The 27,830-nt window shown below is 40.0% G+C and overlaps 2 protein-coding genes and 1 long non-coding RNA gene across 3 annotated transcripts; 1 reads left to right on the forward strand and 2 right to left on the reverse strand.

The window, feature by feature from the left end:
- Positions 1-183: 183 nt before the first annotated feature.
- LOC121899252 (olfactory receptor 10G4-like) lies at positions 184-2,249 on the reverse strand. Its single transcript, XM_042414950.1, has one exon. The coding sequence runs from the start codon at positions 1,710-1,712 to the stop codon at positions 786-788; it is 927 nt and encodes a 308-aa protein (XP_042270884.1). The 5' UTR covers positions 1,713-2,249; the 3' UTR covers positions 184-785.
- A 17,460-nt stretch (positions 2,250-19,709) lies between these two features.
- LOC121899001 (olfactory receptor 52I2-like) lies at positions 19,710-22,677 on the reverse strand. The gene is made up of 3 exons (XM_042414547.1): positions 22,363-22,677; positions 21,922-22,161; positions 19,710-20,003 (listed from the first exon to the last, which is right to left on the reverse strand). Exons 1-3 carry the CDS (start codon positions 22,675-22,677, stop codon positions 19,710-19,712), a joined length of 849 nt encoding a protein of 282 aa, XP_042270481.1.
- A 3,617-nt stretch (positions 22,678-26,294) lies between these two features.
- On the forward strand, positions 26,295-27,685 carry LOC121899188. Its single transcript, XR_006096643.1, has 2 exons — positions 26,295-27,454; positions 27,629-27,685. It is a non-coding gene; the product is annotated as an uncharacterized LOC121899188 (long non-coding RNA).
- The last annotated feature ends 145 nt before the right edge of the window (positions 27,686-27,830 follow it).

Raw genomic sequence — 27,830 nt, forward strand, 5'->3', positions numbered from 1 at the left:
AATTATGTACTGTATATATATTAAAGAAGCAAATGCAGGAAGCGCTTTTGCATGTTTTCCATAAAGACTGAAGTAGAAGATTGAAAAACAACCAAATAAGCAAAAGGTTTAAGTGAAAAAAGGATCAAACTGAATATGAATTTGATTTTTTTTTTTTTAATTTAAAGGTTCTGAATTAAAAATTAACTTCAACATCCTTAACTCATCAGTTCTTTTTACCATGATTACTTTTTTAAAAAGTTTTATGAAAGTTTGCAAACACCTAAAGCAACATACAGTTTATTGACATAAACATAGTTACAGACAATAAGTAAAGCTTGTAAGTATGCATTTGGTATATTGAAAACCACTGAAAAAAACAAATAAAGCTTATGTTATACAACATATTTGCTTCATAATATATTCCATCAAGTGGCAGGGGGAAGCTGTGACAGAGTTTGCATGTTTTTCCTTGGTTCTGTGTGGGTTTCCTCCAGTTTCCTCTCACAGTCAAAAGACATGCAGGTTAGGTTAAGAAGACAGTCTAAATTGCTGGCATGTGAACATGTGAGTGTGACTGTGTTTGTCAATAGATTGCAGACCTGTCAGGGATGGAGACTGCCTCTCACCCAATGTTTGTTGGGATAAGATTCTGTCCATTACAACCCTGAACAGGATTAACAGTTCATAAAATACATGGATGAATCATTCAGTCATTTTAACAAAATACTTATACCATAAAAGGATGCATCTTCCATAATAAAGTATTAACAAATTGACAATTCATGAGGATCTACTGAAATGTCTCAGCTGTTTTTGAAAATTCCAAAAATCTTACATCTAATTTCTTTTGTCCTAAGACAGTACACAAAAGGATTTACAAGAGATGGACCAAGGATGGTCCCGATCATTAAGCCATGGCGAGCCTCAAGAGTTAATACCACACCCAACCTGGTCAAGACCATGAGAATAAATACTGGACAGTAATAACACGTTACCACAACCAAGTGACTCAAACAAGTGCTGCCCATTTTCCTTTTGTTACTATTTGTGGATACTTTAACAAAAAATATGATCAAAATGTATGACAGGCAAATAAATGTGAAAGTGAAAAATAAAATTAAAAACACTATGATGGACGCTTCATTGAAATAGGGTGTGGGATCAACACATGTAGTTCGTATTATGGCAGGATAGTCACAGAAACTGTACTTCAGCTTTGAGTAGCAGTGAGGGAGATATAGCAGAGTTGCTGAAATACTGGACACAATAGCACAGGCAACAATCCACAGGATATATGTAAGGACAAGAGTGCGCACATTTGTTAAATAACTGTGGTACTTAAATGGACAACTAATAGCAATCAATCGATCAAATGCCATAATCGATAAAGCAAATGTCTCCATTACCCCTCCCAAGTGGAAAGCAAACATTTCAATGAAGCATGGCACATAGGATATGGTTTTAACACCAGCAACTAGAACCCCAATCATTGTTGGACTGGCACTGGAGGTGTACAGTATATCAACAACAGCAAGATTGCAAATCAGAAGATACATTGGTTTGTGTAATCGCTTGTCATATATGATGAAGAGGATGTTCATTATATTGGCTAATACAGCAAGAACATAGGTAATTAATATAACCACACCAACCACAAAAGGCTTTTCAGTTTTGTCAAAACCACCTATAATAAATTCTGTTACTTTGATTGAAGCATTCTGTAAAGGCATATTCAACAAAATATCAAGATGACAAAAATAGCAAAAAAGAAGTTGATGAAAATACTCTTCTTAAAGCAAAAGATCATTCAATATATATCATAAACAGCCAGTTGTAATCAGATTTGAAAAATGTAACTCCACCTGAGCTCAGTCGAACAGCTTTCTCTAAAACCAACAATGGAGTTTACCAAGCAGCTTCCAGGATTTAAGGTGTTAAGGCTCAGCTGAACGGTAAGTTTTCATTGGACAGCCCCATTGTCCAATCACATTGGATACTGATGCCAGCTAATTTGAGCTACTAGTTAGTTAGTTTATTCTAATTATCAACATCTGAAATTCTATATCCTAGATAGTCGTTTATCTGCAAAATACGGCTGGACAATATCACATAAAATAAATATCACAATTAATTGTCACATTTACCTCAGTCATGATTAATCAAACTATACCTTATTAAATACACTTGTGCACATTATTATCTGTCATCACAGTGGAACTCTTAGTTGTTTGTACTGAAAAATAAACAAGAAAACTCTGGATTATGACTTACAGTATATTGTCATATTTATTTAAAGCCATAATATGTAACTATTACGCATTAAAATGTCTAAAAGCGACTAGACCTATGTTATATAATTTGTTCAGTTATATACTTACATTATCCCAAATGTTTCCAACAATTTGGAAATAATCCTGAGAAATCCATAATTTGAATCAAGGTAATGGTCAATTTTATTTGGTCGCCTGTCAATGGCGTCATATCTCCTCTACCAAAGAGTATACGTGCTCAAGATGCATATGTTGGTGTTGTGGTTGTCCACCACAATGGCGTCTACCAAAGAGTATATGCATACAAGATAATACTTGGTGGGCGTTGTGGTTGTGCGCCAGAAACTGTCATAAATTGACTTTTATTCAGTTTTAAGCCACATTTTTACGATAAATTTTTAGATCTTGGTGGTTTTTTAACTATGTCTTTGAACCTGATGAAGGATTTTAGTCATCGGACGTCTGGATCTTAAGTTATCAGAGAAACAAGCCAAGCAAATGTTAGCAGCAGCTCAACTAGCAGCCCCTCTCGGACGTCCTGTGCCCACCAAACATCATCAGAGAAACAATGATTTTTTTTATGTGAAACTGCTTTATTCAGTGTCTTTACGAGTTTTATTCCACATGTATGTTTGCTTTGGAGAGGAGGAGACCGCTGTGGATAATTTGGCTCACAGTAAAAACACGCTGAACGGCTGGATCTTAAGTTATCAGAGAAACAAGCTGAGCAAACGTTAGCAGCAGCTTGGCCAACAGGCCCCTCCTGTACATCCTGTGCCTGCGTCAGAGGAACACTGATTTTTTTTTCTTTACGTGAAACTGCTTTATCCAGTATTTTTACCTGTTTTAATCAGCAGTGGAATGAGACAAAGAGGGGGAAAGGCGTAAAGCAGCATTCTTGGCCATTGGAATGTGTGCAAATGCATCCACCCCCAAGGGTGGATTGTTATGCGGTGTCAGGGAGAACAAGAGCGGGCAGTGGGTGTTGTTTTGACTGGCTAACAGGTCCACTCTCCCGAACCAGTTCCAAATCTGCTACACCAACCTGGGATGCAGCACCCACTCGTCTGGCAAAGGGCTGTCCCTCGATATGAGGTCGGCGCCCCTGTTCTCCAGACCCCGAACATGGAGGGCTCTCAGAGATAGAGGGTGTTCTGAGGCCCACACCAACAGGTTCTCCACTATCTTCAACAGGGCTGCGGACCTGACTCCATCCTGCCTGTTGATGTAGGCGACTGTGGTGCGGTTGTCGTGTCTCCATGTCTCCCCTGAACCAGAGACAGGAAGTGTTAGAGAACCAGGAGCACCACCTGAAGTTCGAGGAGGTTGTGTTGGTTTTCCCCTGAAGGCCACACACCACCTATCGCTCTCCCCAGACAGGTGCCCCCCCCCCCCCCCCCCCACACCCTGTCAGGGATGCATCTGTGAACACTGCTATGCAGGAAGTCATTTGGCCTAGCGGTGTGTCTGCCAACAGATGCTGCAGGGACCCCCAGTAGTGCAGGTCCTCCTGCACTGATAGGGGGACGTTCACCAAGTGATGCTTGTGCCTCTGTGGATCCAAGCGCAGGCTGGCTAACCACCGTTGCAGGCGGCACATGTGCAGGAGCCCCAATGGAACGGCTGGATGGCCTGCTACCATGAGCCCAAATTCCTGCATGACAGTCAAAGCTGTCAGTGCCACTCCCCACTGCAGTCTAAGGACTGCCTGCTGCAGGGCTGTCCGTCTGGGTTCCAACAGAGCAGCCCACAGCCTGGCTGAATCAAGCACAACCCCCAGATATTGCACTTGCTGGCATGGCTGGGGAGCACTCATCTTCCAGTTGATGGCAAAGTCTAACTGAGTTACGTGCAGCACCAATCTGGCAGTGTGGAAAATGGCCCGTTCTCTGGACCTGGTCATGACAATGAGGTCCAATACCGGGAGCCAGGGAGTAGCCGAAAGGTAGCCTGTTGTACTACTACTGCTATCCCCTGGAAGGCAAAATGCAGGAACTTCCTGTGTTTTGGCACCACCTCGACATGAAAATAGACTTTCAGGTCGATGGTGGTGAACCAGCTGATTGAATAGATTCCAGCAATCTCCTGATGGTCAGCATGAGGAACATCTTTCTGGCGATGCATTGGTTCAGAGTGTGAAGATCTACAATGGGTATGAAATCTCCTGTCTTCTTGGGAACCAAGAAGTATGTGGAGTAAAATCCCTTCTGTCTGTTGTGAGTGGGAAAGACCATGACAGCCTGTTTTTTAACAGGTCCTGAGTTCCTTTAGAGAGAAAATCTATTTCCTCTTGGAAGGACAGATTTATCTCTTTGATGCCTGAGAACAGAGAAGGAACACAGGAGAACTGAAAAGAATAACCCAGTCTCAGTGTTTTATACATCCACTCTGACAACACACAGCTGTGACAGCATTCCTTGCAAAACTGTGTCAGGGGACAGGTGGTCATCTGGGGGGCGGCAGCCAGGAAGCTGTGAAACTCTGCTTTGGCCCTCTCCACCGCAAAAACCTTTCATAAATGGAAGATTGGCCCAAAAGGGGCTGGTACCAAAAGGGCTGAGCTGACGGAGTGGTCCGTGAACGCATCACCATTAGCTGTCCTAACACAGCTTCTGTGTTTGTGTTGGTGTGTCCGTCACTCCACATTTCTCTCTACCACAATGTTACCTTCTAATGAGGAAGTAATGGCGTCAGCTGCGCTAGCATAATCCTGAGTGCAGCATTGTGTATGCTGGTCCTGAGCAGGGCCACGTGAACAGCAGGAGACAGAGCTGACACATGAAATCATCTCGCTCCGGTCAGTGTGTGGGCGTGCAGCATTATTCCTGTGAATACATATAATTCTACTCACCGCGTTACAGTTTCCCAAGGACATGTGCTGCGCTGGCTGATCCAAATCCTTCATGGGCTGACCGGTTTGAGAGGGAATGGGGGGGGCAAGGGAACCCAACACGCTCAGCTACCATGGTCATAACTTTCAGGAAATCCAGGCAAACGGACAGTGGCGGCAGATTTCCGTAGGTCAGCGAAGTTGCTGAGACAGATGAGAGACTGTCTTCCTCATCCATGGGAGAAGCTGCTCGGAGTGTCTTAGCTGAGGCATTTGACAGCAGTGGCAGCAGAGTGCCAGGGTAAATGGTAATTTCATCTTTCCCACGGAGCTCTATCTCAAGCTCTGGCCAGCTCTCGTCACAGCGGAATGAGACGTGACAATGTTGAAAATGTTCCTTCCGCTTCTAGCGTTAATCTGAAGGAAGCACCCAGCAGAGTACACAGGGCGGTGGCTGCATCATGCCTCTGCATGGTCCCATCCAAAGCACTCAAAGCAGAAGTAATGTCTGGCAGCGGCGGTGGTGGTGGCGGTGATAAGGACGGGACACAGCGGGCAGGAGTGAGCAATTACTGGCAACTCCATCCCTGGACAAAAAAGAGATCAGCAAGCTGATTGGCCGTCGTTGAAGAAGAGAGTACGGTGAGAGACAGCAAGACGCTGCTTACGTAGGGTGCGGGACGTAATTGTGCACGTAATTGGTAGGCGCATCCTGATAAGCCGGCTACGTACATACAAATTTCAGTGAGTGATTGTGTGTGATTGGAGAGGAGTATTACCCATAGAGTCCAGTAGAGGGCGGAGCCTGTGTGAGATAGAACATCCTGAACGATGAACACTGAGGTAATCCTAACCTGGAGAAGCTGGTTGTTTAACAATGAAGACAACAACTCCCAAACTACTTCACAACGTCATCAAACTCCATCTTTTCTTATTGTTTTAATTGAGAGACCCCTAGCGTTAGAAATTACATACTGTGTGTTTAACATATAAGAACAATTGTAGATATTTTTTTGCTAAAATAGGAAATTCAAAGTAAAATATAGCCATTTAACTTATCTTGCAAATGTCAAAATAAGCAATATAAATAAATTTGAATAACACTTTCAGGAATTTTCTCATTTGCTTATTAGCCAGATCTTTTAGAGTGACATTATTTCAACAAATGCTTTTGTAACAGATGAATGAGCCCCAGCTTCCCAGAGGAAGTGGTCAGGAAGCTGAATGCTTTACAGACTCAGGGCTAAGTTGTAGCTGTCAACATATTCTTCTGCTGGTAAACAAAACTAGTGAACTTCACTTGGTTGTTGAAGAGTTGTAGCATTTCTTTTTTGACAAACTGTAGCTAATACTGAAGATTCTGTGCTACATTTACAGTTCATTGCTAACATCCAGCATACCTGCATGCCTGTCTTGAGTGCAACCTCTTTCTCTGTCTGTCCCACACACTCGCATCACACATTCGCACAAGAAGCTTAGTTTTGTCCTATATCGTGTTGAATGAAGCCAAAGTGTTCCCATATGACTGACAAAACATCTTTTTTCTGTACCAGCTTGTTCTCATCTGCACCTCTGCCCAGCTGCATTTCTCTTGACTTGAGTTGTTTCATCTTCACTGAACACATATGGTTAAATACATCGCTTTGAACTGCAGGTGGAAATTCTGTATGAAGGAATGAATTCATGGAACATGTCTATATGACTAAAATAAGGTTGGTTTGAAAAATTGCCCTGCCATACTGCAAACAATGTTTTAATACCCATCACCGAAGACAGCGAGCCAACTGTTGCACCTCAGAGCACATCCCCTTATAAAGAGGTCATCAGTGCAGGGCTAGGATGGGCAAAGTGTAGGAATCAGTGAAAGGCTGGCCATTCCTGGGGCTGAAGCAAGGAAGTGCAAGGCCAAAACTAGTTTACTTGATAGTGGACTACAGGCTTACACAGCTCAACAGAGAAGGCAGCTAGTGGAAATATATCAAGCTGAGCAGAAACTTCGAAAACAGGAAAACGAAGCTTTTGACAAAATATTGTGGGCACAACGGGAAGCAGAGGATAGGAGATTCCATGCAAGCCCAGCAACAGGCATATCATCAGATGTTTATGCAGCTAATGGACACTGTCATCATTGCTTTGTGTCCTGGTCAACAAATGCACCCATAATCACCACACGGGATTCATCCAGTTCCAGTGAGGTCAACCACTGCTAGTGCCTGGCCTATGAATAACCCCTGTGCCACAGCAGTCCATGCCACCTGTGGCCCAATGAATGATGCCTGCAACTATGCCAGTGTTTCAGCAGCTAATGCAACCACCCACTGACATTGAAGAGAAACCAGAGAATTGCTCACACCTAGCAAATATTGAATTACCATGCAGTAGATGTATAAAACAAATTTGTTATTGTTTTTATAGAGGGTTATACACCCACTCAACGATAATCCTATTTTCCCTGATTTACTGTATATTACTTGATAATGTTTATAGTATATACATAGTTTACTGTTGGCAACACATGTACATTGTTGTGTTATCATTTGGGTCACTTTTTAAATATAGCAGATTGAAGGTGACAATGACAGTAATTTGTAGCCGTTTGCACAATTAAACTAACAAGAAAATGGACAATTCAGCCTGTGAGACAAAACTGGTATCTGATTAAGTTCTTGTCAGATAGCTTGAAGCTGGCCTGTGCAATAAACACTGCCTTTCAAAAACCACCAGTTTCCAGATCCCATCCCAGAAATAAAGCTCTTATAAAGTACTGCTAACACATGGCTTTAAGATCTCAAACAAATATGCAAACAAATCCTGCAAATGTTCTACAAAGTAAAATCCTAATACAAGGGTAATCAAGGCTAAATTATGTACTGTATATACATTAAAGAAGCAAATGCGGGAAGCGCTTTTGCAAGTTTTCCATAAAGACTGAAGTAGAAGATTGAAAAACAACCAAATAAGCAAAGGTTTCAGTGAAAAAAGGATCAAACTGAATATGGCTTTATATACTATAGATGATATGGATCGCTCAAGAGATGCCTTGATCAGTGCTGACACAGACTTCACAAATCTCACTAAGTATTGGCCATATTTTAAGGATTAGAGCTGATGAAAATCTTCTGGACCTCAGGCAACTTCTTCTAGTTAGACACAGCAAATGGGGAGTTCCACTTTACTTCTCTGGCTTAGAAAAATATTTTGCCAAATGTGGAAATGTAGATGAGAAGCACAAGCACACAGCCTCAACATCCCTGAATTTGAATTTTATATAATTTGGAGGTTCTGAATTAAAAATTAACCTCAACATCCTTAACTCACCAGTTCTTTTTGCCATGATTGCTTTTTTAAAGGTTTGAGGAAAGTTTGTAAACACCTACAGCAGCATATAGTTTATTGGCATAGACATAGTTACAGATAATAAGTAATGTTTGTAAGTATGAATTTGGTAAATTGAAAAGCACTGAAAAAAACAAATAAAGCTTATGGTATACAACATATTTGTTTCATAATATATTCCATCAAGTGGCAGGGGGAAGTTGTGAGAGACTTTGCATGTTTTTCCTTGGCTCTGTGTGGGTTTCCTCCAGTTTCCTCCCGCAGTCAAAAGACATGCAGATTTTGTTAACTGGAACTTGCTAGCATGTGAACATATGAGTGTGACTGTGTTTGTCAACAGATTTCAGACCTGTACGGGATGTAGACTGCTTCTCAGCCAATGTTTGTTGGGATAAGCTTCTGTCCATTACAACCCTGAACAGGATTAACAGTTCAGAAAATACATGGATGAATGATTCCATCATTTTATCATAATACTTAGATCATAAAAGGATGCATCTTCCATAATAAAGTATTAACAAATTGACAATTCATGAGGATCTACTGAAATGTCTCAACTGCTTTTGAAAATTCCCAAGATCTTACATCTAATTTCTTTTGTCCTAAGACAGTACACAAAAGGATTTACAAGAGATGGACCAAGGATGGCCCCGATTGTTAGGCCATGGCGAGCCTCGAGAGTTAATACCACACCCATCCTGGTCAAGACAACGCTAATAAATACTGGACAGTAATAACACGTTACCACAACCAAGTGACTCAAACAAGTGCTGCCCATTTTCCTTTTGTTACTATTTGAGGATAATTTGACAAAAAATATCATCAAAATGTATGACAGGCAAATAAATGTGAAAGTGAAAAATAAAATAAAAAACACTATGACAGTAACCAGATTGAAGTAGGGTCTGGGATCAACACACGTAGTTCTTATTATGGCAGGATAGTCACAGAAAGTATACCTCAGCTTTGAGTGGCAGTGAGGGAGAGGTAGCAGAGTTGCTGACATACCGGACATAATACCACAGGCAACAATCCACAGGATATATGTAAGGACAAGAGTGCGCACATTTGTTAAATAACTGTGGTACTTAAAAGGACAACTAATAGCAATCAATCGATCAAATGCCATAATTGATAAAGCAAATGTCTCCATTATCCCTCCCAAGTGGAAAGCAAACATTTCAATGAAGCATGGCACATAGGATATGGTTTTAACACCAGCAACTAGAACCCCAATCATTGTTGGGCTGGCACTGGAGGTGTACAGTATATCAACAACAGCAAGATTGCAAATCAGAAGATACATTGGTTTGTGTAATCGCTTGTCATATATGATGAAGAGGATGTTAATTATATTTGCTAATACAGCAAGAACATAGGCAATTAATATAACCACACCAACCACAAAAGGCTTTTCAGTTTTGTCAAAACCACCTATAATAAATTCTGTTACTTTGATTGAAGCATTCTGTAAAGGCATATTCAACAAAATATCAAGATGACAAAAATAGCAAAAAAGAAGTTGATGAAAATACTCTTCTTAAAGCAAAAGATCATTCAATATATATCATAAACAGCCAGTTGTAATCAGATTTGAAAAATGTAACTCCACCTGAGCTCAGTCAAACAGCTCTCTCTAAAACTAACAATGGAGTTTACCAAGCAGCTTCTAGGATTTAAGGTGTTAAGGCTCAGCTGAACGGTAAGTTTTCATTGGACAGCCCCATTGTCCAATCACACTGGATACTGATGCCAGCTAATTTGAGCTACTAACTAGTTAGTTTATTCTTATTATCAACATCTGGAATCCTATATCCTAGATAGTCATTTATCTGCAAAATACGGCTGGACAATATCACATAAAATAAATATCACAATTAATTGTCACATTTACCTCAGTCATGATTAATCAAACTATACCTTATCAAATACACTTGTGCACAATATTATCTGTCATCACAGTGGAACTCTTAGTTGTTTGTACTGAAAAATAAACAAGAAAACTCTGGATTATGACTTACAGTATATTGTCATATTTATTTAAAGCCATAATATGTAACTATTCCGCATTAAAATGTCTAAAAGCGACTAGACCTATGTTATATCATTTGTTCATTTATATACTTACATTATCCCAAATGTTTCCAACAATTTTCCAACCCAGAGAAATCCATAATTTGAATCAAGGTAATGGTCCGTTTCACTTGGTTGCCTGTCAATGGCGTCATATCTCCTCTACCAAAGCCCAGCAACACGCAAATCATCAGATGTTTATGCAGCTAATGGACACTGTCATCATTGCTTTGTGTCCTGGTCAACAAATGCACCCATAATCACCACACGGGATTCATCCAGCTCCAGTGGGGTCAACCACTGCTAGTGCCGGGCCTATGAATAACTCCCCTGTGCCACAGCAGTCCATGCCACCTGTGGCCCAATGAATGATGCCTGCAACTATGCCAGTGTTTCAGCAGCTAATGCAACCACCCACTGACATTGAAGGTGAACTGGCTCCAAAACCAGAGAATTGCTCACACCTAGCAAATATTGAATTACCATGCAGTAGATGTATAAAACAAATTTGTTATTGTTTTTATAGAGGGTTATACACCCACTCAACGATAATCCTATTTTCCCTGATTTACTGTATATTACTTGATAATGTTTATAGTATGTACATAGTTTACTGTTGGCCACACATGTACATTGTTATCATTTGGGTCACTTTTTAAATATAGCAGATTGAAGGTGACAATGACAGTAATTTGTAGCCGTTTGCACAATGAAACTAACAAGAAAATGGACAATTCAGCCTGTGAGACAAAATTGGTATCTAATTAAGTTCTTGTCTGATAGCTTGAAGCTGGCCTGTGCAATAAACACTGCCTTTCAAAAACCACCAGTTTACTAGACCCCATCCCAGAAATAAAGCTCTTATACAGTACTGCTAACACATGGATTTAAGATCCCAAACAAATATGCAAACAAATCCTGCAAATGCCCTACAAAGTAAAATCCTAATACAAGGGTAATCAAGGCTAAATTATATACTGTATATACATTAAAGAAGCAAATGCAGGAGGCACTTTAGCAGGTTTTCCATAAAGACTGAAGTAGAAGATTGAAAAACAACCAAATAAGCAAAAGGTTTCAGTGAAAAAAGGATCAAACTGAATATGGCTTCATATACTATAGATGATATGGATCGCTCAAGAGATGCCTTGATCAGTGCTGACACAGACTTCACAAATCTCACTAAGTATTGGCCATATTTTAAGGATTAGAGCTGATGAAAATCTTCTGGACCTCAGGCAACTTCTTCTAGTTAGACACAGCAAATGGGGAGTTCCACTTTATTTCTCTGGTTCAGAAGAATATTTTGCCAAATGTGGGAATTTAGATGATAAGCACAAGTATACAACCTCAACCACCCTAAATTTGATAATTTTTTAATTTAAAGGTTTTGAATTAAAAATTAACCTCAACATCCTTAACTCACCAGTTCTTTTTACCATGATTGCTTTTTTAACGGTTTGAGGAAAGTTTGTGAACACTTACAGCAGCATATAGTTTATTGGCATAGACATAGTTACAGACAATAAGTAATGTTTGTAAGTGTGAATTTGATATATTGAAAAGCACTGAAAAAAACAAATAAAGCTTTTGATATACAACATATTTGCTTCATAATATATTCCATCAAGTGGCAGGGGGAAGTTGTGAGAGAGTTTGCATGTTTTTCCTTGGCTCTGTGTGGGTTTCCTCCAGTTTCCTCCCACAGTCAAAAGACGTGCAGGTTTTGTTAACTGGAACTTGCTGGCATGTGAACTTGTGAGTGTGACTGTGTTTGTCTACAGATTTCAGACCTGTCCGGGATGTAGACTGCTTCTCAGCCAATGTTTGTTGGGATAAGCTTCTGTCCATTACAACCCTGAACAGGTTTAACAGTTCAGAAAATACATGGATGAATGATTCCATCATTTTATCATAATACTTAGATCATAAAAGGATGCATCTTCCATAATAAAGTATTAACAAATTGACAATTCATGAGGATCTACTGAAATGTCTCAACTGCTTTTGAAAATTCCCAAGATCTTACATCTAATTTCTTTTGTCCTAAGACAGTACACAAAAGGATTTACAAGAGATGGACCAAGGATGGCCCCGATTGTTAGGCCATGGCGAGCCTCGAGAGTTAATACCACACCCATCCTGGTCAAGACAACGCTAATAAATACTGGACAGTAAAAACACATTACCACAACCAAGTGACTCAAACAAGTGCTGCCCATTTTCCTTTTGTTACTATTTGAGGATAATTTGACAAAAAATATCATCAAAATGTATGACAGGCAAATAAACGTGAAAGTGAAAAATAAAATAAAAAACACTATGACAGTAACCAGATTGAAGAAGGGTCTGGGATCAACACATGTAGTTCTTATTATGGCAGGATAGTCACAGAAAGTATACTTCAGCTTTGAGTGGCAGTGAGGGAGAGGTAGCAGAGTTGCTGATATACCGGACATAATACCACAGGCAACAATCCACAGGATATATGTAAGGACAAGAGTGCGCACATTTGTTAAATAACTGTGGCACTTAAAAGGACAACTAATAGCAATCAATCGATCAAATGCCATAATTGATAAAGCAAACATCTCCATTATCCCTCCCAAGTGGAAAGCAAACATTTCAATGAAGCATGGCACATAGGATATGGTTTTAACACCAGCAACTAGAACCCCAATCATTGTTGGGCTGGCACTGGAGGTGTACAGTATATCAACAACAGCAAGATTGCAAATCAGAAGATACATTGGTTTGTGTAATCGTTTGTCATATATGATGAAGAGGATGTTAATTATATTGGCTAATACAGCAAGAACATAGGTAATTAATATAACCACACCAACCACAAAAGGCTTTTCAGTTTTCTCAAAACCACCTATAATAAATTCTGTTACTTTGATTGAAGCATTCTGTAAAGGCATATTCAACAAAATATCAAGATGACCAAAATAGCAAAAAAGAAGTTGGTGAAAATACTCTTCTTAAAGCAAAAGATCATTCAATATATATCATAAACAGCCAGTTGTTGTCAGATTTGAAAAATGTAACTCCACCTGAGCTCAGTGGAACAGCTTTCACTAAAACCAACAATGGAGTTTACCAAACAGCTTCTAGGATTTAAGGTTTTAAGGCTCAGCTGAACGGTAAGTTTTCATTGGACAGCCCCATTGTCCAATCACACTGGATACTGATGACAGCCAATTTGAGCTACTAGGTAGTTAGCTTATTCTAAATAGCAACATCTGAAGTCTTATATCCTAGATACAGTCATTTATCTGCAAAGTAGGGCTCGACGATATCACCTAAAACTAATATCACAATTCTTGTCAGATTTACCTCAGTCATGATTAATCAAACTATACCAAATACACTTGTGCATAATATTCTCTGTCCTCACAGTGGAACTCTTAGTTGTTTGTACTGAAAAATAAACAGAAAACTCTGGATTATGACTCACACTATATTGTCATATTCATTTAAAGCCATAATATGTAACTATTCCACATTAAAATGTCTAAAAACGACTACACCTATGTTATATAATTTGTTCAGTTATATACTTACATGATCCCAAATGTTTCCAACAATTTTCCAACCCAGAGAAATCCATAATTTGAATCAAGGTAATGGTCCGTTTCACTTGGTTGCCTGTCAATGGCGTCATATCTCCTCTACCAAAGCCCAGCAACAGGCATATCATCAGATGTTTATGCAGGTAATGGACACTGTCATCATTGATTTGTTCAATTATGTACTTATATTATCCCAAATGTTTCCAACAATTTTCAAACCCAGAGATAATACCCATAATTTGAATCAAGGTAATGGTCCGTTTCACTTGGTTGCCTGTCAATGGCGTCATATCTCCTCTACCACAGAGTATACATGCACAAGATGCATGCGTCAGTGTTGTGGTTTTCCGCCACAATGGTGTCTACCAAAGAGTATATGCATACAAGATAATACGTTGACGTTGTAGTTGTCCAGCAGAAACTGTCATAAATTGACTTTTATTCAGTTTTAAGCCACATTTTTACACTAAATTTTTAGATCTTGGTCATTTTAATTCTCTCGCGTCTCTCTCCCGCTTCTCTCTTGCCTCTCTCTCTTGAATAAATGTAGCGTCTGCCCCATCCCGTCTCGCACGCTTTTACGCATGAGTAAACATGATTTTATATCAGCATATCTCCGGTTTTACTTGGTCTATCAACACCAAACAAAAACTGGCATACAGTTTCAAGCTCCCACTTTCTAGGGATGTTGATGGCAATACTCAATGGGACTTTGTTTTTATGTTGTGGTATCCTGAAACAGACACGTCATTTGATCACGCCGGCGTGATCGGCGACTCCTAAGGGTTAACTATATCTTTGAATCTAATGAAGGATTTTAGTCATCAGATGCCTGGATATTAAGTTATCAGAGAAACAAGCCAAGCAAACGTTAGCAGCAGCTCGACTAGCCCCCTTCCAGATGTCCTGTGCCTGCCAAACAGTGTTGGAGAAACAATGATTTCTTTTACTCGAAACTGCTTGATTCAGTGTTTTTACCTGTTTTAATCACCGGGTCTGTTTGTTCTTGAGAGGAGGAGACCTCTGTGGATAATTTGGCTTCTGGTAAAACAAAAGTTACAATATTGTAACCCTAGTTCTATAAGCACAGACAGAGCCCTCTGCTGGACTCTATGGGTAATATTCCTCTACAATCACACGCATGCAATCGCTCGCTGAAATGTACGTAGCCAGCCAATCAGGACACGCCTACTGATTACGTGTGTCCCACACCCTATATAAGAAGCGTCTCTCTGCCGCTCACCATCCAAAACCACTTCAGTGGACGGCGTGGGAGTGGCAGGGTCTGTCAGTAGAGGGCTCCCCTGTGCTTATAAAACTAGGGTTACAATATCGTAACCTTCGTTTTATCTCACACAGGCTCCGCCCTCTACTGGACTTTCTCCAATGAATGTTAGCTCTGCCGTGCCATAATATCAGACTGCCTCACTGATTCCGGCCAGCCACAGGTTAGTTGCTGTGGTCCACCTACTACTTTATAATCCCAGCCGCTTAGCGGAGAAGTAGGGGGCCCAACCCAGTCCAGTTTACACTAAGACCGCCAGCATTCTAGCACCCCCTACAGGTGCCACAACGGTCTCCCAGACTGTCACGTGTAATTTCATTGTTTGCGTTGTTACAACCCTGCAGGTGTCTGGTAATAAGAGAATCAACATACTGCTGATGTAGTCAGACTGCCATTTATTGTTTAGTGTACAGACAATAATAAAATGTATAAGCTTTCTGCTTAGCAGTTAAACACAAGAAAACCAGATAAGGAATCAAGAGAGACAAGGAACAAAGGGAAGGGCTGTGGGTGGCGCCTAATTATGAAACAAACAAAACACTTCCTAACTGAACAGATTCCCACTGACTCACTACAGATGAAAAATAGCTGAAAGAAACTAAATAAAAACCTACCTAGTTGCGCTGAACTTATCTGTTGAAATACTAGCAGCCACTCATAAGACCTGACGTCCAACTAGACAATCAAATTACCATGTGGTGCCTAAATAATGGATGTATGAAAATAAACAATGTAAACCTACTGCCCAGATCCCGAAACCGCTAAACTGGTGCCTCAGACTAGTTAAAATTATTTTACACTCACGGAAAGACCTAATACCTAATCGAAGACAAAGAAGATTGGGGCACAAACACAGTTGGGAGGTCCAGGATTCCCCCTGGAGAAACACATCATCATCACAATCATCCCGCCTGATGACGTGTTGATTATATAAAATATAATAGCCTCCTGAACAGTGTCCTCTTCTGATCTTTTGCTTTTAGGCAAAAGTAGTTTAACAGTAGTAGTTTTAATAGCTAGCTACTTCAGGCGTATAGGATAAATAAAATAGCTACTTCTCTCTCTCCCCAGACAGTTCCCACACATGAAAAAACAGCAAACTGACCATTGAAAAATATGATAGATGCTCATAGAGCCACTCATAGAGCGTGAAAACAAACCCTGCGAAATGGAAAATCTTACCATATATGGCAATAATGTGTAATATGGTAAATGCAGTCAGAGGTATAAATGCTCAAAAATCTTGTGTTTTATTTTAGCACCTTATAGGCTTCAGAAAACATCAAAAACACATATTTAGGAAAAGTATGAGCTGAAAGGCTTGTAGTTTTTATTTAAACTGAGTTTTTTGCATTATAGAAACCCCAACAGTCTGTCAGACCATCTTGGCAGTGCTAGTGTTAACATGGACCAGAGCTGAGTGAAAAAAATGGCCTAACCTCGCAGGGGTCATTGGTCATATACCAAACACCCTGCACACCCCATTTCCAGAGTCATCTTGGATCATGGGAGAATACTGATGTGTAATTGCCCAGGGGGGGTCAGGCGAACTACAGTTGACACATACACCACCCCTTTTCACAAGTCTTGAACCTGTGAGCACAGACCTTGAAAAGGAGCCCATCATGTCCAAGAGATAGAACCTTATGAATCCTTACCCACCTGACTGTAGGCTTGGGAGATGTACTCACAAAGGCAACTAGCTAGGCACTTCTTGGATAGGGCCTCACCAGCCACACCCCCTCCATAGCACACAAACAGCTGTTCAGTTCACTGAAAGGAGGCCATGCGTTCAACATAACAAACCAACGCATGTACTGGGCACAAGAGGTGCAGTTTTGCCTCCCCAGCATCACCATGGGGTGGAGGACAAAATGCCTCTAAAATGTAATAAACAAACAAATAAATAAATAATAATCATACATATACATACATATCCTGATATGGATCGATGCCTTCAGCAAAATGGTCTTCACTGAAGAAGGAGTCCGGATCAGAAGAAAGCACCTCTTCTGTTTGGTCACCACCTGCACCTCCAAAGCCTCCTCATTTCTTCGCCATCATGACCTGCTTCTCCGTTCTGCTCCACTCTGCTCCACCACGCTACCTCACGTTGTCACTACGTTTTACCCGGTGTTATTACCCACACGTAATCAAGTCATCATCTTCCGACACAAGCAACGTGATTAAGTGAAAGATAAGAGCCTTAGCTTCCAGCTGCAAAAAGAATGAAAGCTCTAGCTGTTATGGTTTTTATTTTAGATCTATTTGAATTGGACTATGTGAACAACAATCCCCCGCCATCAGTTTAGGGCTGCCCGCGGGATGTTCGTTTTCAAAGGGTTAAAGATTTAACGCTTAGCACCTGAACTCCAGTCTTCCTAGGTTCCTCCTTCATGTACTGTCTTTCTTGATCATACTTAGTACAATCTATGCTTGCATGCAAAATAGTCTCCTCAGCCAGCTGGAAAAAAATATGTGCATATATCAGTATTGACATCGGCAATTGGCCACTATGAGTTGGAAATATGGGATATCGGCAAAAAGTCCAATATCATGCATCCCTAGTAGAAAGGAGAGGACCTCTCCCACTGCACATGTCAGGGGGTCCAGCCTCCTCTCCTTGCACTAGCGTTGGAATTCCAATAATTTTGCCTTGTAGCAAGCAATTGTGGATCCCGCTCTCACTACCTGGATAGTCTGCACAACCGGTGCCGACAGTTCAGCCCTCATCAGCCTATCCCTCTCAGGAGCCAAGCCCGGAGAGGTTGGCCTAATGGGGCAGTGCACCTGTCAAGCACGCCTCCTGGGACAAAGCACCCCACACCTGGGGAATGGACCAGGGCTGGGCTGCCAACATCTGAGTCATCTCTGCATACCACGGCACTGAATGGCGATCCGGGACTATCAGGATGACCGACAGCCGCTCTTGTCTCACACTCTCCAGCAGCAGGGGAATGACTTCGATGTGAAAATACGCGTCTTTCAGGTTGATGGTGGTGAACCAGCTGATTGAATCAGTTCCAGCAATCTCCTGATGGTCAGCATGAGGAACATCTTTCTGGCGATGCATTGGTTAAGAATGCAAAGATCTAAAATGGGTCTGAAACCTCCTGTCTTCTTGGGAACTGGGAAGTACATGGAGTAAACGACTGAGACAGCCTGTTTCAATAACAGGTCCTGGATCTTTTTGGAGAGAAAATTTATTTCCTCTTGGGAGGATAGATTTATCTCCTTGATGCCCGAGAATGGAGGAGGAACACGGCAGAACTGAAGAGAATAACCCAGTCTCAGTGTTTTGTCCATCCACTCCAATGACATGCAGCTGAAACTGTGTCAGGGGACGGGCAGTCATCTTGGGGGTGGCAGCCAGGAAGCTGTGATTCTCTGCTTTGGCCCTCTCTGCCACCAAACCTTCCATAAATGGAAGATTCACCCAAGGGGGGCCGGCATCAAAAGGGCCGAGCTGACGGAGTGGTCCGTGAACGCCATCACCATCGGCTGTCCCGACACAGCTTCCACGTTTGTGTTGGTGCGTCCGTCACTCTCCACATTTCTCACAGAAATAACTGGAGAGGAGCGGAACAGGCTGGGTGTTTCCTCTCCACGGTGCATAAGCCGTCCAGTGGCATTACTTTCTAATGAGGAAGGCTGCGCTAACATAACCCTGAATGGAGCACTGTGCAGGCAGGGTCCCGAGCAGGGCGGCATGAACAGCGGGAGATGGAGCCAACACATGAAGTCATCTCACTCTGGTCAGTGTGTGGGCGCACGGCATTATTCTGTGAATGGATTTAATGCTGCTCACCACGTCACAGTTTTCCGGGAGATGTGCTGTGCTTTGAGTGTCGCTATGTCGGGCAGGATGTGTGTTTTTCTCACCACATGACACCTAACATAGCGCTCATGAATGCGCTCGGCGCTGAGCTTTTTTCGGCTCATACCGTCTGCAGCTAAACAAAGCCTCCTGTCTGCTTCTCTGACAGAGAGAAGAGAGGCAGGGGCACCAGCACAGCCAGGGCTTACTGTATTACACATATTCTGTGATGGGCTGGATGAAGCAGGCTGAGCCATGATCATCCCATCATCACAGAGAGCCAGAGAGGCTGGAGAGGGGAGGGTGGAGGATAGTGCTCTTTGGAAAATGTAATTTGTTTTTTATTAAAACATTTTCAACAAATGTAGTGTGATCAGCATTTTTAGCATGATGCGCACAAACACACACAGAACATGAACTTGAACAGGGGTAGGAGGGGGCGGTGAACTCCGCTGGCACATCCAGGATGTGTGGCCCACACCGATGTGATGCTCCCTCCCTCGAGCATAACTCAGTTTCAGCGGAGGTCTGTCTGCACTCCTCACTGCAGCATGGGCCGGGGCTGCAGTGACTCCGTCGAGGTGGTGTTGGAGGTGGCTGAAGCAGTGGAGGCTGCTGGTGCTCTAGCCTGCCTGCGCACTCTCCTCCTTGCCGTCACGTTGCGGTGTCGCATATTGTTTCCTCTCTGATTCGAAGAAGGGGCGAGTGGCAGATGATGGCTCAACTGTGCCTTCTCTTCTTTGAGCCTATTGAAGCACTGAGTGACAGAGGAGAAGAATCCAAAAAGACCGTCCGGCGTTACGGTGGCTCCCAGGAGGACCTCTCTGTCCATCCTCTGTAGGGCGGCGAGTCCCAACCACACATGACGTGAGCCTACTGTGGCAAGTGACATCACCCGTCCTGCGGCAGACTCAACACCTAGAATGAGGTTGTTAACCTGACTGATGGTGTGACCCAGAAATTCAGCCCAGCAACACGCAAATCATCAGATGTTTATGCAGCTAATGGACACTGTCATCATTACTTTGTGTCCTGGTCAACAAAACCAGAGCATTGCTCACACATAGCAAAAATTGAATTACCATGCAGTATATGTATAAAACAAATTTGTTATTATTTTTATAGAGGGTTACACACCCATTCAACGATAATCCTGTTCTCACTTCTCTACTGTATATTACTTGATAATGTTTATAGTATGTACATAGTTTACTGTCAGCCACACTTGTACATTGTTGTGTCATCTTTGGGGTCACTTTTTTTAATATAGCAGATTCAAGGTGATGATGACAGTAATTTGTAGCCATTTGCACAATGAAACTAATAAGAGAATGGACAATTCAGCCTGTGAGACAAAACAGGTATCTAGTTAAGTTCTTGTCAAATAGCTTGAAGCTGGCCTGTGCAATAAACACTGTCTTTCAAAAACCACCAGTTTTCCAGACCCCATCCCAGAAATAAAGTTCTTATAAAGTAATGCTAACACATGGCTTTAAGACCTCAAACAAATATGCAAACAAATCCTGCAAATGTTCCACAAAGTAAAATCCTAATATAAGGGTAATAAAGCCTAAATTATGTACTGTATATACATTAATGAAGCAAATGCAGGAGGCGCTTTTGCATGTTTTCCACAAAGACTGAAGTAGAAGATTGAAAAACAACCATATAAGCAAAAGATTTAAGTGAAAAAAGGATCAAACTGAATATGACTTTATATACTATAGATGATATGGATCAATCAAGAGATGCCTTGATCAGTGCTGACACAAACTTCACAATTCTTAGTATTGGCCATATTTCAAGGATTAGAGCCGGTGAAAATCCTTTGGACCCCAGGCAACTTCTTCTAGTTAGACACAGCAAATGGGGAGTTCCACTTTATGTCTCTGGTTCAGAAAAATATTTTGCCAAATGTGGGAATTTAGATGATAAGCACAAGCACACAACTTAAACCACCCTAAATTTGATGAATTTTGAATTTAAAAGTTTTGAATTATAAACGAACCTCAACGTCCTTAAGTCATCAGTTCTTTTTACCACGATTACTTTTTTAAAAGTTTGAGGAAAATTTGCGAACACCTGCAGCAACATACAGTTTATTGACATAGACATAGTAACAGACAATAAGTAATGCTGGTAAATACAGTATGCATTTGGTATACTGAAAAGCAGCCAAAAAAACAAAGTTTATGATATACAGCATGTTTGCTTCATAATTCATTCCATCAAGTGGCGCAGTGAAGTTGTGAGAATTTGCATGTTTTTCCTTGGCTGTGTGTGGGTTTCCTCTCACAGTCAAAAGACATGCAGGTTTGGTTAAATAGAAAGTCTAAATTGCTAGCAAGTGAATATATGAGTGTGACTGTGTTTGTCAACAGATTTCAGACCTGTCCGGGATGTAGACTGCTTCTCACCCAATGTTTGTTGGGATAAGCTTCTGTCCATTACAACCCTGAACAGGATTTGCAGTTCAGAAAATACATGGCCATCATTTTATCATAACACTTAGACTATTAAAGGACGCATCTTCTATAATAAAGTATTAACAATGAAAAATCATGAGGATCCACTGAGATGTATCAACTGTTTCTGAAAATCCCAAAGATCTTACATCTAATTTCTTTTGTCCTAAAACAGTACACAAATGGATTTACAAGACATGGACCAAGGATTTTCCCGATCATTAAGCCATGGCGAGCCTCAAGAGTTAATACCACACCCATCCTGGTCAAAACAATGAGAATAAATACTGGACAGTAATAACATGTTACTACAACCAAGTGACTCAAACAAGTGCTGCCCATTTTCCTTTTGTTATTATTTGATGATAATTGGACAAAAAATATGATCAAAATGTATGACAGGCAAATAAATGCGAAAGTGAAAAATATAAGAAAAAACATTATGATGGTAACCAGATTGAAGTAGGGTGTGGGATCAACACATGTAGTTCGCATTACGGCAGCATATTCACAGAAACTGTACTTCAGCTTTGAGTAGCAGTGAGGGAGAGGTAGCAAAGTTGCTGGCAGAATGGATACAAAACCACAGGCAACAATCCACAGGATATATGTAATGACAAGAGTGCGCACATTTGTTAAATAACTGTGGTACTTAAATGGACAACTAATAGCAATCAGTCGATCAAATGCCATAATCGATAAAGCAAACATCTCCATTATCCCTCCCACATGGAAAGCAAACATTTCAATGAAGCATGGCACATAGGATATGGTATTAACACCAGCAACTAGAACTCCAATCATTGTTGGACTGCTACTGGAGGTGTACAGTATATCAACAACAGCAAGGTTGCAAATCAGAAGATACATTGGTTTGTGTAATCGCTTGTCATTTATGATGAAGAGGATGTTCATCATATTGGCTAATATAGCAAGAACATAGGTAATTAATATAACCACACCAACCACAAAAGGCTTTTTAGTTTTGTCAAAACCACCTATGATAAATTCTGTTACTTTGATTGAAGCATTCTGTAAAGACATATTCAACAAAATATCAAGATGACAAAATAGCAAAAATGATGAAAATACTCTTCTTTAAGCAAAAGATCATTCAATATATATCATAAACAGCCAGTTGTAGTCAGATCTGAAAAATGTAACTCTACCTGAGCTCAATCACACAGCTTTCTCTAAAACCAAGAATCGAGTTTACCAAACAGCTTCTAGGATTTAAGGTTTTAAGGCTCAACTGAACAGTAGGTTTTCATTGGACAGTCCCATTGTCCAATCACGCTGGATACTGATGTCAGCTACTAACTAGTTAGTTTATTCTTATTATCAACATCTGAAATTCTATGTCCTAGATCTGGGCTATTCAACTTCAGTAGCAAGTGGGCCAAATAGGAAAATCATAGGGGTCCGTGGGCCACACAGAATACTTTGTCAATCAATGGCTACAAATAATTTACAGTATAATGTTAATAGATATATTAGTACGTGGAATAAACTAGTCATGTGTATCCCTTTTCTTTCACTTTAATTGTATCATTACAATCAATTCCAGACAGCAGCGAGTCCATACAAAAAGTTGGAAAGTTATGGTTACAAGGCTTGAAACAGAAGTGCAAAAAGTAACATCTAAAAACCCAAGGAGACATGAGGTGTTTTTCTGACAGGTCCATATCCACAAATGTAGAAAACAAGATGAATGTAGTAAAACAGTATCCATCAGACTAACAGTAAGTAGGCCTGTTTGTAATATCCTCAACAACACTTCCAAGCATACAGGAGCTTTTAAAACAGGTCCATATCCATAAATGCTAAATGCAAGATGAACATAATAAAACAGTAGCCATCATACTAATAATAAATGGGCCTGTTCATGATACTATCAAAAACAATTCCAAGCAGACATATGGTGCTTATAGCAGGTCCATATCCATATTTGTTAAGGATGAAAACAGTAAAACAGTATCCAGACTAACAATAAGTAGGCCTGTCTGAATCATCATAAAACAGATCCGTAGTCTTTGCATTTTCACTAAAAGAGCATTACATGCCTCAATCAGGTGATTTACTACTACACAACTACCATACAAATCAGACTTCTATCATTTTGAGCCTGTTTGAGTCAGTGAGAGAAATTACACTGCCTTGATTTTGCTATTTCAACATAGTTTGGGTCATAAGCAGTAAGGGCAATCCTGAGACACTCATGTAACTTCTCATTGGTCATCGAACAACGTGCCCTTGTTTTGATGGCATTCATATGAAAAAAGCTAGACTCACAAGTATAAGTGGATCCAAACATTGTCAGTATTAGCAAGGCCACTTTTCTTATTGTGGGGTACTGATATTGGCTAACATGCTTAGACCAAAAGACCCCATTCCAGAAATAAAGTTCTTATAAAGTAATGCTAACACGTGGCTTTAAGACCTCAAACAAATATGCAAGCAAATCCTGCAAATGTTCCACAAAGTAAAATCCTAATATAAGGGTAATAAAGCCTAAATTATGTACTGTATATACATTAATGAAGCAAATGCAGGAAGCGCTTTTGCATGTTTTCCATAAAGACTGAAGTAGAAGATTGAAAAACAACCATATAAGCAAAAGGTTTAAGTGAAAAAAGGATCAAACTGAATATGACTTTATATACTATAGATGATATAGATCAATCAAGAGATGCCTTGATCAGTGCTGACACAGACTTCACAATTCTTAGTATTGGCCATATTTCAAGGATTAGAGCCGATGAAAATCCTTTCGACCTCAGGCAACTTCTTCTAGTTAGACACAGCAAATGGGGAGTTCCACTTTATGTCTCTGGTTCAGAAAAATATTTTGCCAAATGTGGGAATTTAGATGATAAGCACAAGCACACAACTTAAACCACCCTAAATTTGATGAATTTTGAATTTAAAGGTTTTGAATTATGAATGAACCTCAACGTCCTTAAGTCATCAGTTCTTTTTACCACGATTACTTTTTTAAAAGTTTGAGGAAAATTTGCGAACACCTACAGCAACATACAGTTTATTGACATAGACATAGTAACAGACAATAAGTAATGCTAGTAAATACAGTATGCATTTGGTATACTGAAAAGCAGCCAAAAAAACAAAGTTTATGATATACAGCATGTTTGCTTCATAATACATTCCATCAAGTGGTGCAGTGAAGTTGTGAGAATTTGCATGTTTTTCCTTGGCTGTGTGTGGGTTTCCTCTCACAGTCAAAAGACATGCAGGTTTGGTTAAATAGAAAGTCTAAATTGCTAGCATTTGAACATGTGAGTGTGACTGTGTTTGTCAATAGATTGCAGACCTGTCAGGGATGGAGACTGCCTCTCACCCAATGTTTGTTGGGATAAGTTTCTGTCCATTACAACCCTGAACAGGATTTGCAGTTCAGTAAATACATGGCCATCATTTTATCATAACACTTAGACTATTAAAGGATTCATCTTCTATAATAAAGTATTAACAATGAAAATTCATGAGGATCCACAGAGATGTATCAACTGTTTCTGAAAATCCCAAAGATCTTACATCTAATTTCTTTTGTCCTAAGACAGTACATAAATGGATTTACAAGACATGGACCAAGGATTTTCCCGATCATTAAGCCATGGCGAGCCTCAAGAGTTAATACCACACCCATCCTGGTCAAAACAATGAGAATAAATACTGGACAGTAATAACACGTTACTACAACCAAGTGACTCAAACAAGTGCTGCCCATTTTCCTTTTGTTATTATTTGATGATAATTTGACAAAAAATATGATCAAAATGTATGACAGGCAAATAAATGCAAAAGTGAAAAATATAAGAAAAAACATTATGATGGTAACCAGATTGAAGTAGGGTGTGGGATCAACACATGTAGTTCGCATTATGGCAGCATATTCACAGAAACTGTACTTCAGCTTTGAGTAGCAGTGAGGGAGAGGTAGCAGAGTTGCTGATATACCGGACATAATACCACAGGCAACAATCCACAGGATATATGTAATGACAAGAGTGCGCACATTTGTTAAATAACTGTGGTACTTAAATGGACAACTAATAGCAATCAATCGATCAAATGCCATAATCGATAAAGCAAACATCTCCATTATCCCTCCCAAGTGGAAAGCAAACATTCCAATGAAGCATGGCACATAGGATATGGTTTTAACACCAGCAACTAGAACTCCAATCATTGTTGGACTGGCACTGGAGGTGTACAGTATATCAACAACAGCAAGGTTGCAAATCAGAAGATACATTGGTTTGTGTAATTGCTTGTCATTTATGATGAAGAAGATGTTCATTATATTGGCTAATATAGCAAGAACATAGGTAATTAATATAACCACACCAACCACAAAAGGCTTTTCAGTTTTGTCAAAACCACTTATAATAAATTCTGTTACTTTGATTGAAGCATTCTGTAAAGGCATATTCAACAAAATATCAAGATGACAAAATAGCAAAAATGATGAAAATACTCTTCTTAAAGCAAAAGATCATTCAATATATATCATAAACAGCCAGTTGTAGTCAGATTTGAAAAATGTAACTCCACCTGAGCTCAATCACACAGCTCTCTCTAAAACCAACAATCGAGTTTACCAAACAGCTTCTAGGATTTAAGGTTTTAAGGCTCAATTGAACAGTAGGTTTTCATTGGACAGTCCCATTGTCCAATCACGCTGGATACTGATGTCAGCTACTAACTAGTTAGTTTATTCTTATTATCAACATCTGAAATTCTATGTCCTAGATCTGGGCTATTCAACTTCAGTAGCAAGTGGGCCAAATAGGAAAATCATAGGGGTCCGTGGGCCACACAGAATACTTTGTCAATCAATGGCTACAAATAATTTACAGTATAATGTTAATAGATATATTAGTACGTGGAATAAACTAGTCATGTGCATCCCTTTTCTTTCACTTTAATTGTATCATTACAATCAATTCCAGACAGCAGCGAGTCCATACAAAAAGTTGGAAAGTTATGGTTACAAGGCTTGAAACAGAAGTGCAAAAAGTAACATCTAAAAACCAAAGGAGACATGAGGTGTTTTTCTGACAGGTCCATATCCACAAATGTAGAAAACAAGATGAATGTAGTAAAACAGTAAGTAGGCCTGTTTGTAATATCCTCAACAACACTTCCAAGCATACAGGAGCTTTTAAAACAGGTCCATATCCATAAATGCTAAATGCAAGATGAACATAATAAAACAGTAGCCATCATACTAATAATAAATGGGCCTGTTCATGATACTATCAAAAACAATTCCAAGCAGACATATGGTGCTTATAGCAGGTCCATATCCATATTTGTTAAGGATGAAAACAGTAAAACAGTATCCAGACTAACAATAAGTAGGCCTGTTTGAATCATCATAAAACAGATCTGTAGTCTTTGCATTTTCACTAAAAGAGCATTACATGCCTCAATCAGGTGATTTACTACTACACAACTACCATACAAATCAGACTTCTATCATTTTGAGCCTGTTTGAGTCAGTGAGAGAAATTACACTGCCTGTATTTTGCTATTTCAACATAGTTTGGGTCATAAGTTACACTCATGTAACTTCTCATTGGTCATCGAACAACGTGCCTGTGTTGCCTTTATGGCCTAAGTTGTACATGCTTTTATTTTGAAATGTTTTTTATTTTGAAATGGGTTTTCTCTGCTGAGGGAGTCACGTGTGTACAATTCACTTCCTGTTAGTAGTGAAGAAGCTAGCTGAATCAGTTCTCCTGTGTTTGTGTTCATCCAAAGCAATTCACGCTGTAAACGCCACAGAGGCAATGTCGTAAGTATATAATTTCATGGTTGAATATAAATAATTGTTAAAAAGGATATATTATTTACATGAAAAAGAATTTGATTGGTTTGTATTAAAATATTTCATTTATATGTATTTACATGGAGGAAAGCACATGTTGGAAAGTAAAATGGGGATTTGTTTTGTATTTTTGTGTTACAGTTTTCACTCTGCCCTGTATGATACAAAAGAGGAACAGTAAACAGCAAAGAAAGCTCACTATGCCTCAAGTCAATCATTTGCAGAGAAGAGTTTAGCTAGTTGTATAGCTGCAGTTGCTACACTGTGGTGAGGACAACATAGTGAAAAGACATTTAAAGGCTGGTGTTGTACATCGTGGTAAGATGGATGGGAAACAAAATGA

This window comes from Thunnus maccoyii, chromosome 6, assembly GCF_910596095.1.
Source record: "Thunnus maccoyii chromosome 6, fThuMac1.1, whole genome shotgun sequence".
Lineage (NCBI taxonomy): Eukaryota > Metazoa > Chordata > Actinopteri > Scombriformes > Scombridae > Thunnus > Thunnus maccoyii.

What these genes read in the sequence shown, in the direction of transcription:
- LOC121899001 (XM_042414547.1), bottom strand. Translation starts at nt 22,677, where the DNA reads ATGTCTTTACAGAATGCTTCAATCAAAGTAACAGAATTTATCATAGGT. An exon ending in TTGAAATGTTTGCTTTCCAT is followed by an intron (nt 22,162 to 22,362) that starts GTGGGAGGGATA and finishes TGCTACTCAAAG; the next exon opens with CTGAAGTACAGTTTCTGTGA. An exon ending in TAACATGTTATTACTGTCCA is followed by an intron (nt 20,004 to 21,921) that starts GTATTTATTCTC and finishes GCCGCCCTACAG; the next exon opens with AGGATGGACAGAGAGGTCCT.
- LOC121899252 (XM_042414950.1), bottom strand. Translation starts at nt 1,712, where the DNA reads ATGCCTTTACAGAATGCTTCAATCAAAGTAACAGAATTTATTATAGGT.